At 44.9% G+C, this 18,906-nt stretch overlaps 1 protein-coding gene across 11 annotated transcripts; it reads right to left on the bottom strand.

Annotated features, from left to right (window-relative positions):
• Positions 1–190: 190 nt before the first annotated feature.
• LOC122883748 (mitochondrial carrier homolog 1-like) lies at positions 191–18,343 on the bottom strand. 11 transcript variants are annotated; one of them, XM_044212856.1, is made up of 13 exons: positions 18,275–18,343; positions 8,467–8,551; positions 8,278–8,384; positions 7,190–7,249; positions 6,825–6,938; positions 6,420–6,477; positions 6,042–6,093; positions 5,374–5,433; positions 5,196–5,289; positions 4,265–4,312; positions 4,177–4,182; positions 2,821–2,896; positions 191–2,523 (listed from the first exon to the last, which is right to left on the bottom strand). In XM_044212856.1, exons 1-13 carry the CDS (start codon positions 18,335–18,337, stop codon positions 2,381–2,383), a joined length of 966 nt encoding a protein of 321 aa, XP_044068791.1. In that variant the 5' UTR covers positions 18,338–18,343; the 3' UTR covers positions 191–2,380. The 11 variants fall into 11 exon arrangements, with proteins under 11 accessions (XP_044068791.1, XP_044068794.1, XP_044068797.1 ...); XM_044212859.1 differs by lacking the exon at positions 18,275–18,343 and adding an exon at positions 10,481–10,738 and having other exon boundaries at positions 8,278–8,379; XM_044212862.1 differs by lacking the exon at positions 18,275–18,343 and adding an exon at positions 10,481–10,727.
• Between the last annotated feature and the right edge of the window lie 563 nt (positions 18,344–18,906).

The raw sequence follows: 18,906 nt of genomic DNA, 5'->3' as shown, positions 1-18,906 counted from the left end.
ATTAAGTGTTTTACAGTCTGCAGTTGTAAATGTTGACAGAAAGTGTCCAGCTGGAGGAGTTGCTCTCATTAATGACTTAAATCTGAAGCAAATTATTTATTAACATAAAGTCAGCTGCTTAGAAACGCTTTAGAAATGATGAATATAAATATGTTAATATTAGTTCATTTAACATGAATTGAAAACTGCAGAGTAGCAAAGAATTTATTTTGTATTTTCATTTTTCAGCGAACGACAGTGACATGATTAAAAACACAAACGGCAGCCGGCAGTTCGGACTTCACTAATCTTTCATCAGTCACGGCGAACGTGATTGGCCCTTTGGTTCAGGTGACAGACACGTCATCCAACAACAACAACAACAACAACAACAGGTGTACGTGTGGCTTTTGACCAGTCGGAGACATTTAAACGCAACACAGACGTGTTTCATGGAAAGAAAAAAGTTTAGAGCACAAAAACATTTTAAAAACAAGCAAAAAGAAAAACTTCAGGGTATAAAATTAAAATTCAAGAAATAAACTGCTGAGCACATCTACATACTTACAGGTCATGTCACATTTTTTCATTTTCCATGCATATATATATATATATATATATATATATATATATCGTATATCATATTTATATTTTCCCAAGTGTTTTTTTCAATTATTTTCTTTAAACTTAAAAAAATACTTTTTGTTGGTCTCCACCAAACCAGACACACGAGTAGTTTCCATAAACAGAAACACAGTTTTGAATTGCAAAGAAACAGCAGAGCCTTCAGATGCAACGCGTGTCCCGTGCAATCGAAGCCTCGCGCAGCTTCAACACTGATCTGGCTCCATACACTTACTGCTAACTGGTGCGGATGAGGGTAATTACTGGCAACAACAGGCTGAGAGTAAGAAGTGGAGTGAGGTCTGAGAGGAGGATTACGTATCGCAGATACATGAAAGGTGACTTATTTGAATGTTGAGCAGCTGCTGCTTGGGGAAGTAAAGACTGTGACTTTTCTGATACGATATAACACAAAAGTTACATTTATCAGCACGAACACACACTCATGCTGCTGTAGGTCTGACCGGTGCTTTATGGTGGCTAACGTTAGCTAGTTTAGGCTTTATGACTCTTCTACTGTCGCACTACATTTTAGCACGTGACATATCAATGGTTCTATCACTAAAGCGAAACAAGAGGTCAACACAGTGCACCTCAGCAGGAGACAGGGGTGTTTCCTGCTTGTGGTCTCGTTCTCAGGAGGGTCCAACTGGAGACCTCACAGCCAATGAAAACAGAGTACGGACCCCAGGCGTAGTGCGTCATTTCCACTGGCAACCTGAGAGATTTGAAATAAAGTCTGGACTTAAAGTAACGTTAGCGTAACGTTGTTTGTCAGGTAACAAAAGCCTGTCCTGTTTCTTGTGTGAAAGAAATCAGATGAGCTACATAGATTCACCCCAGGTGACATTAGGCAGGAGGTGTTGTTAGCCTGTTGGAGAAGCTAACGATGATGTTGCTCAAGGACTCGTGGACAAACGCAACAAGCTAATCTTTAATGGCACATTAGCTGACGTTTAATGTTAGCATTCAGTTGGATCCTACTACCCATTTTTTCTCACCTTGCTAACGTTCAAATGCTAACGTTGTACTTGCCCAGCAGGACTTGAACGTGTAACTCTGTGTGGCTTTTCTCGTTTTTCTGAGGGGAAAGGATGAGAAGCTTTGTGTTTTGCCTTTGCTTTTCTACAGTTGCGGCAGTAAAGGAAGTGATGCACCTCATGCCTCGGGACACTTCTCTCTTTCCATTGGCTCGCAGTCAGGTCACCTAGTGATGACGTCTTTAAAGCGACTCGCTCAGCACACAAGTTCAGTTATCCTGTAATTACCATCGGTGGCCACAGCGGCCGCTATTCAGCAAAACACACAGTCTGCTAGCTACAACACCTGTGTTGTTTAGCTCCTTAACTGCAAAGCATGTATGCTTCGTGTATGATTGATGATGCCATTGGTTTCCACTCATTTCTGTAACAACATGAAAATCAGACTTGTGAGACTCGTGTGTCAGTGAACATCAAGCCTGCAGTAAAACTCTGCACTGCGTTGGCTCCCGGCGATAATGTGCCGCTAATGTTCACTGTGATGGATTATACTTTATAATAATAATACCATATAATACTACAGTGGACTAAAATGTGAGCAAATGAATGGAAATCTATGGCTGCCTGGATCGCTAAACAAAAAACAACCACGTTTGCAAAACACTGAAACATGTTTTTGTCATGTTAAGTATAATGTTGGTGATTAGTAGTGGATTGGGCGGTGTTACGGCCATCACTTCCTTTGAGGTCAGGGTTCTTCTCTCAGTTTGGTTTGTGTGACAGCATTAAGTACTGCATTACCCATGAGCCTCAGCGGCTGGGTGGAGGAGGAAGAACATCCCAGCAGGCGACGACGATGACGACGTCAGTCCTCGATGGAGGGCAGGGAGGTCACAGGCACCCGGCGGAAAAAGAAGCTGGATCCTCTGAAGAGGTGACCCTGACGGGAGGAGGGGGGCGGGGGGACGGGGGGGACGACATACTAACTTTAAGCACTTTGGAACCACTTCAGTCCAATGTGAGCATCAGCCTGGTCAAACTAAGGGACTCTATGAAAATGAGGTTGTTTCACTCCCTCCCATACTCAAAGATTTTAAGATGTACCCCAACCGAAAATAAAATGATTAATTATCAAAAATTACACACACACGTAAACAAAGAGACGACAAACTGTGCGCCCATGTGGCGTCACTACACGTGCTGGAGTGTGAGGCGAGAGGCGGCTGAACGCCTGTACCTTGTGGCTCAGGTGATTCCAGCAGTGCAGCCAGGACTTGAAGACGGGAGAGTGAGGAGGAAGACCTGCAGCCAGCCTGACGACACAAAGCACAACCAGTGGGACTGAGGCCCCCCTGTGCACAAGGGCCCCAAAAGGACATTTCTGAAATCTGCTGTAAATGTTTGAAGGCCTTCTGCACGCCGCCAGGAATCAAACTCTGGTGGGAAAATAGTGAATCCGTATCGTAGAAAAGGTTTCAGTCGTAGTCATCTGGACACTGTTTTCAGAATCAAGACGTTTCGGCTCCCATCAGGAAGTCATCTGTTAAGTACCTGATCTGGACTGTCTGAAAAACTACAAAGGATCTTTAGACAGCACGATGTTCCTGTTTTCTTTAAACCAGGCAACACTTTAAGACAGGAACTCGTTCACCCTAAGGACAAGTTACCCACACAGAAACAGAGCAATGTTGTCTACTCCATTCAGTGCAGTGAGGAAAACTGCAAAGAACGGTACATAGGCGAGACCAAACAGCCGCTTCACAAAAGACTTTATCAGCACAGACGACACGCTGACTCAGGATTACAGAGCGCCGTGCGTTTGCATCTAAAAGCTACAAACCGCACATTTGAAGACAGCGAGGTGAAGAGTCTGAGTAGAGAGAAGAGCTGGTTTGAACGGGGCGTCAAGGAAGCCATTTTTGTGAAAAAAGAGAACCCCTCTTTGAACAGAAATGGTGGTCTGAGATTCAATCTGCCCAAAGTCTGTCACAGTGTGTTAACACCGTGGTCACGCCAATCACATGCTAATCAGGTACTTAACAGTGATGAAGAGGTGCAGCCAGAAAACAATAGGCCTGATTACTGATTACTGGGCCATCATGGAAACTATTAGGTCAGTTTCAGGTGAAACTAGCTATTAACAGATACTCAGGTAGACTCCTCCCTGAGGGCGGGGCTTATGTAACTCAGAGTAGCTTAAATTTCTAGTTCCCGTCCCATTTCTTCACAATTGAGAATGACTTCCGGATGGGAGCCGAAACGTCTTGATTCTGAAAACAGCGTCCAGACGACTACGACTGAAACCTTTTCTACGATAGATCACTCCTGGACGAATGAGGGACTACACAGTCTTATTTTGAAGTGAATCCGTATATATTTCGTTTGCTTAAAACGGGCCAATTTAAATGGATTCATCAGTGTATCTGCAGAACATGAACGTCCCTAACCCAGACTGAAGGAACTGACCACATGTAGAAGGGCCGTCTCTGCGAAACTGTTGCTGATTGTTAATTAGCGAAAGACCGACTCACCCACAGTTGCTGACCGCCATGAGATCAGCCACCAGCATGAACGGGTATGTTAAAACACTCACTGCAATCTGGAGGAAAACACACACCATCAGCTGAGGTGATGCTGCACGTGGGAAACATCTCAAAGAACGGTGCGAGTGTTGAACTTACGCCCATCACAAACTTGGTGTAGCTTCGTACAGCCGAGGCCTGACTGAACTGCAAACACAAGCAGAGAGCTCACGGTCACTGCTTTGCATCAACGCCACATTTAACTGCATTCAACACTACTTGGTTCAGTTAAACTAAATGTAATCTTCCCGTCGTTAACAAGATTAATAAGATTTATCGTCGGATCTCAAAGTAACGCTGGAATTGAAATAACCTGCGCTATAAAAAACTCACAGGGGAAATTCAGTATGACGTTTATTTCCAGAGCCGGGTCGTACTCAGCACTCTGCTGACACTTTAACACCGACACTGTTCTCGGTCACTGATCGCTTCCAGCTGCTTCTACTCAAGTTATCGTCAACGGAACAACACTTCCTGCAGATGTTTCAAATTAAAAGCCTACTGGAACAGAGGGAATTATGCCCTTTGAGCTGCTGGAACGCTTTAATTGTGAAATAACTGAGAAATAAGTGTTTAATTTCACTGATGGGGACTTAACAGTGATCGAAAGAGCCAGAAGGAAGGTTGACTATATATATATATATATATATATATTATTATTATTTATTAATGATCTGATCACTGTAGCACAAACAAATGGTGGACGGGGAGTTTTGGCTGAACTTGACCATCAGTGAACTTTAGTATCACTACAGCTTAGCAACTAAACTGTTCTGTCTTTGTGAAGACATTTAAGTGCACGTTTGGCTGCATTTCCCTCAGCGTACATTACTGCGCACATCTGCACGACGCCGCGACGTCTGAGGAGGTAGAGACTATCTCGTTATAAATGAGAGCGGTTCAAAAGCAGGCAGACCTGTGGCACTTTATGTGCGTATGTGTCGTCAGTAAGGACTTTATTGTGTTAATATAAAATGCTGTTTATCGCTAGCTGTCTCTCTTCTACCATCCAAAGAGGTGATGGACTTACACTTTCGTCTACAGCGTAGGTGTTAATAAAGTGAGCCAGGAGGTTACAACACCACAGGAAGAGGACCTCTCCCAGCACATGGGGTACGAGACCACTGCAGACACACAACACACTGCTCAGACTGCTGGACGCCCAACATCAAGGTTATTATATTAGTGAAATTATAAGTAAGACTCACACATAGAATCCAGCAACTCCTTCCTCCTTAAAAATCTTGATAATACAACTGAACATCCCGCTGCAAGTGTGACACAAACTCCATTAACGTGTGCAGAAAGTCTCCAGGGTGCAAACCTAAAACACACGTTTGGCTCCGGAAACTGTTTTCTTTAATGCCGCTGTCATTCAAATCTGATCCAAAGTCCTGCCGCAGCAGATTAGCGGCGTTAACTCTTAATAATAATGACCATATTTGATATATTTTGGCAACAATATATTGGCCAATATTGGTTCTGAACATAAACACAAGAATAGTGACCAAGATGTGCAGTGAGCCGTTTCTAAACGACCTCAAACGTTTGTTGACATTTCTGCACTGAAACGTCTTCTGTCTTATCGACAGACATGTTATTGTTGTTGCCTGTTTAGAGATAATATTTAATGTCAATGACACAAAACATTTCTGCTGCTTCACATTAAAAGTGTTTGACTGGCAAAACACAGGGTGGCTTTTATTGTGACACAGCCACAGGAAACGCGACGTATTTCTCACAGAGGTTGCTCTGTGAGCGCACTGACATCTTAAGGATTATAAATAAACGTAATATATAACCACCACGGATGTTTCTTCATAGCTTAAACCCCTGAGTATTTCATGTTGTAGAGACAGCAGCATCACAGTCTTACCCGTACTTGACCTCTCTGCCAACAAACTGGGCCATGCAGCGCACTGACATCACTGCCAAAGGAAAACAACACAGGTTCAAGTCGTTTAAGAATGACAACAAGTGTTTCCGTTTCTCCGCTGTGACGACTTTTTGCTGTTTTATGTCGACGTTTAACATCTTTGGGGCATTTCAAGGCGAATTTGTGAAAGACTTTTTCACAATATTCTGACATTTTACAGACTAAAAGATTCATTGAAGAAATAACTTCACAACCAGCCAATGATGAAAATAATCAGTTGCAGCCATAGTTGTGGTTGTGAAGTTGCTTCTGCAGATCAGGCAGAATACGTCATCAAAGATGGTGGAGTAAAGTTTGACAGCCTTAATGAGGACGTACCATGAAAAGGATGAGTGGCCACTCTGGACAGGCACTGGACGACCATCTCATGTGACGTCTGGAGAGAGGAAACAATTTCAGGAGACAAGTTGAAGAGCTCTGTTCTAAAACAAAGCAACAAAATGAACGTGCAGTGTAAACGTGTCTCGAGTCGGGCATTTTGTGGCACCTTATAAACATATTTATGGGAGCCAGATTCAATTGTGCAGTTGAATATTATTCATTATTATTTACATGTTGATATTTAGTCGTGTTTGCTTCTGTTCTTAATACATTATGTTTAATCCAGCTGTACTCTGAATAACGACAATTAGATGTTCTTTGTTTGTTACCTGTAAGGCACTTATAATACAGGGCAGTGAGCAGCTGCATGAATAAAATATATTTGGAGTAAACAGAGATAACCCTTTTCTGTTTTTGTCGTGGATTAATTAATGATGCAAGAGGAGTCGTGTGAGCTGTGCCAAGTTTTGGATGCTGCGATGTCCTCTTTTTCCATCCAGCAAAAGAAGCCTCAGACTGAAACGGGAATAAACACGACTAAGTGACTGTACAGAAAATTTTAAAAAATTAATCTAACATCAGCAAAGCATTTGAATCTGAAAGTGTCTGATCAAAGAACGAGTGAAGAAGAGTACAAATGTGATCGGACCAGTTTTCCACACTCGGTGTCCTTGTCTTGAACCTTGATGTGTGAGAACTACATTTAAATAGCAAAATGTCCGACAGAAAGTACAACGAGACGCTTGAGCGAGCAGATGACCTCTCACCTCTTTGACCACCTTCCCGAGCGAAGTCTGCACGTCATCTCTCTTGGACAGAAGCGCCACCTGCTCAACAAACAACGACAATTACTTTGACAACCATTCACAACACCTTCGCCTTTCAGTGCTTTAACACAACCGTTCACCCACAGACATGTTCTTCTGTTTCTCTCACCCCCCCCGTCGCCCGTATACGCCAGACTCGGGCTGACACATCTCAAACTTAGAAGAGGCAAGAAACTAAATGAACAAGCCGATCTCTGTGAGTCACGTACAGAAACAGTTACAGAATGACTTAAGAGTGAAATGAGGGAGTCATTCTGTAGTTACACTGGCTAATAATAATAATAAGAAGAAGAAGAAATAAAATAAGACTGTAAAGTGAATATTATTATTTAAATCAATCGTCTTCCAAACGTATGTTTTTGGTGTAAGATTCCCTCTTTGTGTTCGTGCTGAGCTGTGACGGAGGGACAGTAACACAACGGGGGAGTTTCTTACCAAAAAGGTGATTCGTGTAAGTCAAAAGGAGCTTCAGATGAACATTTCTGCACAGAACAGGGACCGTGGACTTTGTCCCCCATCAGTCACATCTGCAGTGCGTTAGGAAGAGATCTTTAAATGTCCAGTATGAGCAGGAGGAACGATTACAACCTGTCCTTTAATTACTCCTGTGTGATCAGTTTTATCTCCCTGACTTAATAATCTTTTCATTGTATTCTCGACTGTGAAGCAGCGTGTCGTCTAAATCACTGTTATCCTTTAATAAATGACTGAGGGACCGTATTGCTGCCGAGGACGGGTTACAGGTGCGTGTGATGAATTACTGCTCCAGGTGCTGTAACGGCCACAGCTGCTCTGGCGTTGCTGGAGAACCTCGCAGATGTGACACATTTCTTTCACTGACAGGCCCGAAAACATGCAAACAGGTGGATTCGATTACGGGCAGGTCTGCATCCATTCATGGCCAGCTGTGGGAGAGCAAACCACCTGTGTAACTGAGCGAGTGATTGGTTTAAGGTGCCATCATGGATCCAGTTTGGGGCTAAAACTAAACAGTTTCCCTCCAGTGAAACGTGTCGACCCTCGCTTACCTGCTTAACTTTGCTCCTGACCACGGTGGAGATGGCGCTGGACACGAGGCGAGGCGAGAGGCCACGGAAGAGTCCTCTCTTTCCGTCCACCTTCACGATGTGCTGCGCTGAAAACAAATTCACTTCCTGTCACCTGCTCTTAGCTTGGGAAACAATAAGGCGACTGATGATCAATCACACCTCGCTCACCATAAGAGAAGAAGCCAGGCAGGTATAAGACTCTTCGTCCAAACATAGTCGTGCCCACAGTCGGGGGAAGAGGTTCATGTCCCACCTGGAAACGACAGAGACGGAGATTAAACACAGCGAGCCTCTCTGCTTCATTTTCAAGCCGACTGATTTACTTGTCACATGACACGAAAACTACAGCCAAGCAGCTGGTGGCAATAAAATTCAACAGTGCTCATGAAAAATGTATAGAAAAGAAAATCGCGCGAGTAAAAAATGAGAATCTAAAGACATAGAATAGTGCACTTTAAAATACAGGAATAAAATAATGTAATGCAGCGGTAGAGTGGTGTATAGTAGTGATGAAATGAATAACTCTGCTGTGATGGTTTAACAGCTTGTAAAATATATATGTATACTGCGATGTGTGCAGGTACGAACAGGTAGTATAAATATATTCACAGAGATGAATAAACACGTAGTAATATCAAGTGTACTGACAACTACTGTAATGACCGAAAACACCACGGCCCTTATCCACATTAGACACTGAGTTCTGAGGTAGTGATCTTCTGACCCAAAACCAGGATCCAGAGTGGACGATGCTGGGTGTTTCGGCGATATAAACCTGCCTGTGTGGCAGTAAGTTAACTTTCTCTGCGATCGATCATTTTATCCGTCAGTTGTTGGTATCGACCTGGTTGATTCTGATGTTGTGATCGTGTAAATTTGATCTGTGTTTCTGGCTAAAGGGTCGGCTGATCAGCTGATCGCAGAGTCATAAGGTCGTGGCGGCTCTGTGCTGGCCAACACATCGCAGAAGTGGTCAAACTCTGCCAGAGAGGAAACAAACGCTACGTGTGATATAACGTATACGTCCGTGCCAAAACCCGAGCCAAAACCCCCACAGCACCGTAACAGCAGGACTCTTCTGCCCAGATAACGGTGCACGGGGACCACCACCACCAACAACACCACCAGCAACACCACCACCAACAACGACAACAACAGCAACACCACCACCAACAACACCAACACCACCACCAACAACACCAACAGCAACACCAACAACAACAACAGCAACAACAACACCACCACCACCAACAACAACACTAACACCACCAACAGCAACACCAACAACACCAACAGCAACACCAACACCACCAACAGCAACAGCAACACCAACAACACCAACACCAACACCACCACCAACAACACCAACAGCAACACCAACAACAACAACACCAACAGCAGCAACAACAACACCACCACCAACAACAACACTAACACCACCAACAGCAACACCAACACTAACACCACCAACAGCAACACCAACACCAACACTAACACCACCAACAGCAACACCAACAACACCAACAGCAACACCACCAACAGCAACACCAACACCACCAACAGCAACACCACCAACAGAAACACCAACACCACCAACAGAAACACCAACACCACCAACAGCAACACCAACACCAACACCACCAACACCAACACCAACAACAGCAACACCAACAACAGCAACAGCAACAACAGCAACACCAACACCACCAACAGCAACACCACCAACAGCAACACCACCAACAGCAACACCAACAACAGCAACAGCAACAACAGCAACACCAACACCACCAACACCAACACCAACAACAGCAACACCAACAACAGCAACAGCAACAACAGCAACACCAACACCAACAACAGCAACACCAACACCAACACCAACAACAGCAACAGCAACACCAACAACAGCAACAACAGCAACAGCAACAACACCAACACCAACACCAACAACACCAACACCACCAACAACAACAACAACAACAGCAGCAGCAGCAGCAGCTAGCTAGCTACACCGGCTACCTGTATTAGCAGCTTCACGTATAGCAGCGGGTGTGTGATGGCTGTTACTCCCGCTCCCAGCATAAACACGGCGGTGTCCACATCCACGGGGGTCGGCGTTACGCCTGGCTCAACGCCGACTGCCTGACCGGACCCGTTTTCTGGCGATTCCATGTTTAATTACCGTGATGGAGGGAGACGGTTCATCCCGGTCAGCGCCGAGCCGGAAGACTGCAGCAACAACTTCCGCTCTGAACTTTCAAAATAATACTCCCTGCTTCAGAGGTGAGTCAGTTAGAGAACAACATGCGGTTCTAGTCATAGACTGTATAAGTAATCAATAATATATGATACTACAGACTATGATAGGTTATAACAATAATAATGTAATACATCGTACTGGTTAGTAAACCAGAGTGAGAGCACGGGCGCGTTTTATTGTGATTTCATAACTTGTTGTGTCACGTGACAGCGGAACCACAACACATGGGCGGAGTCTAGCTCGTGCCGTCACACAAAACGCACGTGCGCACACGCTCCTGTCTAATCTCGTGCAGCCAGACCTCAAATATGCTATCACGTGTCGTGATAACGCCAGGTGACGTATGTAGACTTTTCCTCCCTGAATACATTTCATACAAGAAGAGCAAGGACAGCGCGAGATCTAACACCTGTTAGTGAGCACGTGAGAGGTGATGAGCAGGTGCATTTGAACACAGCAGCGCTTTAGCTCCAGCAGGTGGTGATGTTAGCCTTACAATGGTGCAGGCCGTCTCCAGTCAGCAGCAGGGCTGATTTTACTTTGATTTCATTGCTTTTTATTCTTGGCACTGAGTTGGAGACAGACTGGTGTCCAACAACGCAATAAAAACAGTATTTCTGCAGCTCGGTCAAAAAACAAAACAGGATGAATAAAATAGTAGAGCCCACGGCAAATACGCTCCTTGAGGCTTCACAGTACGTAGGTGCTGTTCAGGGTGGTAACCAGGGCGCCACCTCCACCTTTATATTTACAGACGACGACCTGAGAAGGAGAGATCTTCGGTTCAATGTGGTCATGACGCCATATTTGTTTGTATTAAAGGGCCACACGTCACCTCTTCGCTTTAAACACACATGTGGCAAACATTTCCATGTTTATATATATATAGTGTGTGTGTGCTGCAGGTAGTTTTCTTTCACAGGTACATCTACATCTACATCAGTGTGGCCAAAATGACTGAAATGCATTGAAGCCATTAGATCCAGCTGTTCGGTCTCAACGTGTGGTCGTGCTGTTGTTTCTCACTGTGAAATACCAGAAAATGGCGTTAAAACAGAGTGAGAGTGAATAGTTAGAGGCCTGAGGCTCGTTTCCTGCTGCGCGGACGTTTAGATGGCCCTGAGATGTCCGAACAACAGAAATACAGTCGAAACGCAACGCGGATTGAACAGCTCCAATCGTGGAAATGTCAACGAGACGCTTTAATTAACATATCATCTGGTGTCGTCACCGTGGCAAAGCACGATCATATGTGACGACGCACCAAAAGGCCAGCTCTGATGATATATAGATGATTATATGTGATTGGTAGAAGGAGAGGAGCTCACACACACACTATGGATCAAATGGCCGTGCGACTCGGAGCATGATCAATGACTGCAGTCGTCTTTAGACTCCAGCGCGTGAAGAACTTCTCATGCGTGTTATTTATTCACTCTTCTGAGTAGCCCGAAGGGAACTACAAAACACAGTTTCATCACACAACTCTGTGTTGGATAATAATCAGAAAATCTGTCTTGTATCGAAGTCGAGAGAAAAAAGCATCTCTCGCTGATGCATTAGCTGCGCTGAGTGTCGACTCTCAGGCTTTATTGTTGTTGAGTGTCGTCGGCTGTTGATGAGACGTTTGACGCGACTGTAAGTCACATTTTAATGGCCTCGCTGAATCCCAGCGCGAGAAACCAGAGCTGTGGGTTTGCTGTCCTCTTCTGTCCCGTTAGGTATCAGTTTAAATTAAATCTGTGTCCGCCAGCTCGTCATAAATTGAAATGACGGCGTCTCTCGTGCTGGGCCGAGTTAACGTTTCCCCGGCTCGGTTTAATTAAAAGCGTCTTCTCGTTCCATCTGTTATTGATCCCAGGCTCATCGTTTTTCTGCTCTTTGATGTCCACGCACAGCTGTGTGTTTTATTAGCTGCTGCTCGTGCAGGCTGTGGATGTGATGGGGTCGTCCTCAGGTGTAGACGGGGTCAAACGCTGTAGGCAGGTCACATATTGCACATTGGGTCATTAAATCACGCTCGCTCGTCTTTCCTTGTCACATTGCTGATATATAGTTCTGTGGACGGAGACTGCGTGGTCTCTCACATGTGCTGTTTGCTCACACGTTCACCGTGTCGGATATACACGGTGATAACACGTCAGCCGTGAAGCATTTCCAGCTGGTTGTTGTGTTCTGTGAAAGTGCAGCTTTAAAGCGAGTTCTTCTTTAAGAATAACTGATTATTAAGAGCGTTTCAGTCTGGCAGGAGGACTCTGTGACGAGACGTGATGCGTGCACTCCGCTGGTCTCGAACAGCCGTATCAGGCGCGGTGACGTCATCGCCGGCATCTGGGCTGCGTGCCGTGAAATGAAAGAGTCTGCAGTGCAAATTGATATAAAGCGGCTTGAACGACGGACATTTTTCAAGCAGTGACACTTTGGAGAGAAGTGTACGAGATGAGAAATACATGTTCGCCGTAAAGAGTCTGATGTTGAACAGAAGTCGATGGACTGAAATACTGTGTCACGCTGCGTCACTCGGGTGTTCTGTTGTTTTATGGCATAAAGATGCAGAAATCAGTTTATGCACTTCCATACAGTCTGGACACAACCAATGTGATGCTGATCTGACGCCTGTCGCTGCCCATTGACGACAACAACAATATCACAAAATACACACATGTTCAGTTATGCTTAGCTCGAAGACCGGAAGTGACACGTTCCAATAAAGCTGTCTGATTTCTTTCATTCGTATTGTATGTTGTTTATACAGACACGAACGCTGCCGGGGTCATCGACGCGTTCGTGTCTGCTGCTGCAGGAGACCAAAGAGCTCCAGACTGTTTTGCTGGATCTGTAATAACAGTCATAGTAATGTAAAAAGGACCAGCATATTTAATGGGGTGCGGTGTCTTAACTGGGGATCGAACACATCTTAGTATAACGCAGTACAGTTCAACAGCATCGCCAACTACAGCCTCCAAAATGACCCTGAAGCTGTTGCGTTAGACTGCTTTCGTTTTAGCTGGATGAAGCTAATAAACGAGTGTTTATCCAGAGCACGTCAGCAGGGGGAGACGGCGCCTCAGCAACGAAAACTGAACTGAAAACTGAAAACTTTTCCCGTTATTGCAATGTTTCACACTTCCTTTGTGCACCGTAATTAAGTTCCCGTGGTCCTGAGGTTTAGATAGTTATTCACCAGCGTCTCATGGTGATGATACAGATAATGAGTGCCCCCCCATCCAGCTCACTCATTAAAATCCCTGCAAACAGATCACAGACGTCTTGGGACATATTATTGTAGTTTTAGCCCTCGGTACAGCTGGTGACGATAACGTTGTAGTCACCCTAGTGATCCGGGAACGCAGTGATGATTAAACAGATTGTAATCATTCTAAAGGCCTTTGTTTGGAGGCAGGCCTGAACGTGTGTCAGTAATCATCTACAGCCTGGTTCCGCACCTCTGAATCACCAGCCGCATCTCACATTTGTTCAGCAATCAGGCTGTTTAGTGTTGGAGTAACGACCAGCCAATCGTCTTCCTTCACAGCTGGCTACCTGCGTATAAAACTAGCGACAGGAAATAGCAACGAGCCTGAATGAGATCGACGCAGCTGAGCAGAAAAACAAGTGAACTGCAGAACTAAAACATCCCTGGCTGTGGATTAATAAGGACCTGGAGATCTGGACCATGTGAGACCTGGTAGTCGCACACATGTCACACGTATTTGCTCGCAGGTCTGCAGTCGCATGCAGGGCCGCTGCCTCTGAGACGCTAACAGCTCAGCATTCGGTTCCCTTTGATGCTCTTTCTCTCTGTCCTCGCAGTACGAAACAAGCTGAGCAGAAAAACAATCGGTAAATAACTTCTTTACACGACATCGTGGATTGCCGTCTGTAGTCAGTGTTATATTCAGTTTGATCGGTAACATGTGTTCCACCGAAGTCTTCGTGCATATCACATATCTGGTGTTACTGGACATTTTCCCGCCTGCGTTCTGGGCGAGCTGTTGTGTGGAGTCATTTTCATTTTCAGAAATTCAGTAATTGATGTTGTGCTCCCAATAAAATGACATTTTTCACGGCTGTAATTTCATCACTTCTCTTTCGCCTCTCAGTAAAGAGCATCGCGCTCTACAGAGCAGCCCGGACGAACCGTGACCCCCTCCACCCTGTGCACACCATCTCAGTAATCCTAATTATATCTGGCCACTTCAATTAAAACATCAGTGAGCGGATGATGGCGGCCTTAATCACTGGCTTCATCCGCTCAGACACAATGACTTTGGTCTCAGTCGCGAGATGATCCATCAGCCTTGAACGTGTCTTTTTGTCCTCTGAGCTGCAATCATCTGGCTCCCAGCATGCCTTTGTTCTAGCGGTGCGCTCTCATCAGGCCATTCAGATGTCCCTCTCATGTCCAGAGCCGGGCGGCTGATGAGTCTGGCTCCTGTGACTCACCAGCTCAGCGCTCTCACGCGCTGACGAGGACAGAGGACGTTTGCTGAAGTTCATTAGCGAAGACGCCCTCATCTGTGGGATGTGACAAACTCATTAGCAGAAAGACTCGTGTCGTGTTGTCGGCCGCGCCGAAAGCTGCAGACGCACGTGGGGAACGTGGGACGAAGCCTGTGGTGCTGATCGTCATTGCTGCCGAGTCCACCGTGCCGGGATCTGATACTGATCAACAGGAGGCCAGATCCTGCTCGTCCTGCTCGTCCTGCGGCTGGAAACAGCTCGCTCACGCTCAGTGTTAGCTAAATACAAAAGACATCATGAAATAAATAAACGCATGAACAAAGAGTGTAAATCATATCAATAATTACAGAAATGCCTTTATTGCAGTCTGTTGCAGTTTTACCACCATCTCACCTTTGAGCCAATCGCATGCCCCCTCCCTCGCCCAGCTCACAGTGCTGCTGATTGGTTGGAAATGAACTGGCTCTGTCTCGGTGTATAAAGACCAGGCTGCCGCAGCAGCTGTAGGTTCAAACGTAGCCGAGTTATCCTGTAAATTATTACCAGGCTGTGATTTATGCATTACTACAATAAAAGCGCTTGCACCACGGAGAAGTTACGACGACGAAATAGTTACACGTGCGCCGAGGGTGTCCATCGCAAAACGTCAGCCTCTTTACTCCCCAACTTAGCAGAGCAGGACTGTTGCCATGACGATCAGAGGTCCACACTTCCTGTTGACTTGCATGTTGACAGTGATGGAGCGTCTCTCAGGTTTTCCTGTGTAATTAGTTTCAGTCTGAAGGTTCACAACTGAGAAGCATCAAACGCGCGTCTCTGACAGCTCTGTCACACGTCTTCATCTAGAATTTCAGCTCCTCGGTTATATAAGTGTCTGTTTCTAAAAGGGTTCCTACTGAAGGACAAACGATCGCCACAAACGCCTCATTTATCTGAAACGATCATAAGAGGTGTTGTTATTTTTACATTCGGCCCCCATTTACACTTGTCAAGTGTCTGGTATCTGGATAAAATCCAAACATCTGGATTTACACTTTGCCACGTCACGAATCTGATTGCATCTGTTTTGGATTTCCTGGGCCACGTGCTAATCAGGGTTAGCCCCAGTCCGGTCCAGATCCGACAGAAATCAGATATCCAACATGGCAGATGCGATGTTGGTGTTTTTATCGGAGAGCTGAAGAGTGACCCGACAGGCTTTCAACCAGACAGGGCCCGGTGTTGGCCTTTAACGTTGTGCAGCCATTTTATTGTAAATACACATTATGCACGAATAGCACTCCACGTGTTGCATGTTCCTAACGCAAGCTGCCTCCCTCTGGCACCGGCACACACACAGCTCGGTGCTGTCCAGACGTGTTCAGATCCGTTACTTCAGTAAAAGTACTGACACGACACGGTGAAGTAAACGTGCTCCGCGAGGACGTTCGTGCCGTTGGCCCTGCGGCTGGCTGAGGAATAAAAAAAGAGAGCGTGAGAAAGAAGCTCGTCTGCCTACTTCCACACCTGCTCACACCTGGCCAGTCACTGTGTAAAGTGGTTTCAGGTGACACACAGACGAAGCCTCCGGTCAGCTAAGTGTTGCTGCCTGATGCCCTTCTGGTTTGTGGTGACGCTGCATCGATCTGTTTGGCCCTAATCCTGCTGGACGCCTCAGTGCTGGAGTGGAAATGCAGCTGCTTCCCAGGAGTGGAGCCGAGCGGTGCGGCCGGAGCTCCACAATATAACATCGTAACATCCCGCGAGGCTGCCAGGGTCACTGTCCGTGAGTGCACGAGTCACGGCATGAACACCATACTGTACAAGGACGTGACATTAACGACTGCATCCCTGACCCACGAGCCAAACTCTACACAGGGCTCATATGAAATACCTGAAAGTAATACTTTAACTTCTTCCTCGAACAGAACACCAACTTACAGTAAATCCAACCGACACGGTCTAACGTCACAAACATTTGTAAGATTCATTTCCTTTCATCCCTCGGCTCGAGGATGAAGCAGAACCAGCAGTGGGAGTCCTGCAGAGATTAGCCGCATCCTAAATCAAACAGGCTCACGGTCTCTCCAGATCCGTCTGCAGCGTCATTTTGATTAGCTCTGGAGATAAAGGCCAAGACATGCGGGATTAGAGCAGGAAGACACAGCTCAGGCCAGTTTATACAGGCCTGTAAATTACGCCTTCCGATTCGACCTCCTGATCTGCACTCTATAAACAATGTCCATAAAGGTCTGCTTCCGTACGCAGCTCCTGGTCGGTGTGTTTGACAGTTAAATCTCGTTAATGAATGCCGACATTATCATGTATGAAATGAAAATACGACTCTATGGTTATGGCTGGGAAGATTTTCCACGTCTTAAAGAACTCAGTGCACCATTTGGAGCTTCTTCGTCCTCTGTGTGTTGTGGTATTTTTGCGTTGTGACCACCGGATGCAACAGACGCCTATTTGTCAACACACAGCACCTGTTGCCGTTTTACGATGTTTGTGCTATTTCAGGTCTGTAATAATTTCAGGATATTATATTTTGATAATATTGCTGTTTTAGACTACTAATTGAATAATAACAAATGTAATGTTTTTTTACTTGAACTGTATCCCAGAAGATACGTTGCCCAAATGGGGTTAAAACAAGGACTAACACCAGTGTTTTAAACCCGCTACAGCCAGGAAATCAATAGAATGGGATCAATGGAAAAGTTCAGAATCAGAAAAACTTCATTGCTCATGAAAATTAGTTTTTGACGTGACTCAACAGAAAAACATACATTTTAAATTCTATTCTAAGTTTCACTACAAGTTAAATCATAAATAAGGGTTTCAGAGGGCAAATGAGTAAAACAAATATTAGTTATAATAGTTAATATTGTGTGCTTATAGGAAACGCATTTATTGAACACAGAAGGGTATTTTATTTGCTCAAAGTTAATTATACTTGCTGTGCTTGAAATATCCCATCACACACTCATAAACGAGCGGAGAATGTGTGTGAAGAAGAAGCAGCTGCTTGTTTTTAACGTCATCTTTCACAAATATGTCGCCACTGTTGTTGGCGTGAAAAGATTTGCATAAATAAGTGATCCTCTATCTTGCAGAAGACTCTGATTGGGTTGTAATTCAAACGAATCATTTAAATGTCTGACAGGGGCTGAAGATCCGAACGACAGGTCAAGGCGTTTCCTATAATCACTTATTGATCCAGCAGATGTGGGTGACTGTGTGCTGTCTGTGTGGTGCCTGTTGATCATTCACCAGCAGGGGGCAGCCTCCAGCTGTGGCGAGCCTCTTCTTCATCAGGTCAGACAGAAGCTTCATCACCTCCTGTGTTCATGACAATGTCACAAACAGGAAATCACAGTTAAAGCAGCAGTGACAGCAGAGTGCAGCACACCTTATTCATCAGAATAAAATCTGCTGCTGAATTATTCACACGGTTTTGGACGTTTTATGAACAGTTTTAGTGTCTGGAGACAGAGTGTATGTATTAATCATTTGTTACAGCGCACACAGGAAGAGGATGTAGTTGTTGTGCTGTGTACATCATCATGGCTGGTGCTGCAAATTTAACATTTACAACACAATATTTTGTTTGTCAGGGATTGTTTTTTGGTTATTAATAGTTACATTAATTAAGTCATTAGTAGTATTGCTTAGTAGTTAATGGTGCTGTGGCTTTAGGACATTAAAGGCTGTAATTTAAGAAAACATCATCACCACAAAACAAAGCTGCAAATACAGAAAACACAAGCAAATATAGAAACACTGGAAATCACACATAACATCAGACTGATGAATAAGTCCACCTCGGGTCTATGATGCTGGAAAATAAACTTTATTTATCTATTTTTAACATTCTGATCGCATGATTCTCACATTGTTGGAGC

This window comes from Siniperca chuatsi, linkage group LG10 (assembly GCF_020085105.1).
Source record: "Siniperca chuatsi isolate FFG_IHB_CAS linkage group LG10, ASM2008510v1, whole genome shotgun sequence".
NCBI lineage: Eukaryota > Metazoa > Chordata > Actinopteri > Centrarchiformes > Sinipercidae > Siniperca > Siniperca chuatsi.
The sequence above is the reverse complement of the archived record's forward strand: the minus strand, read 5'-3'. Positions and strand labels throughout refer to the sequence as shown.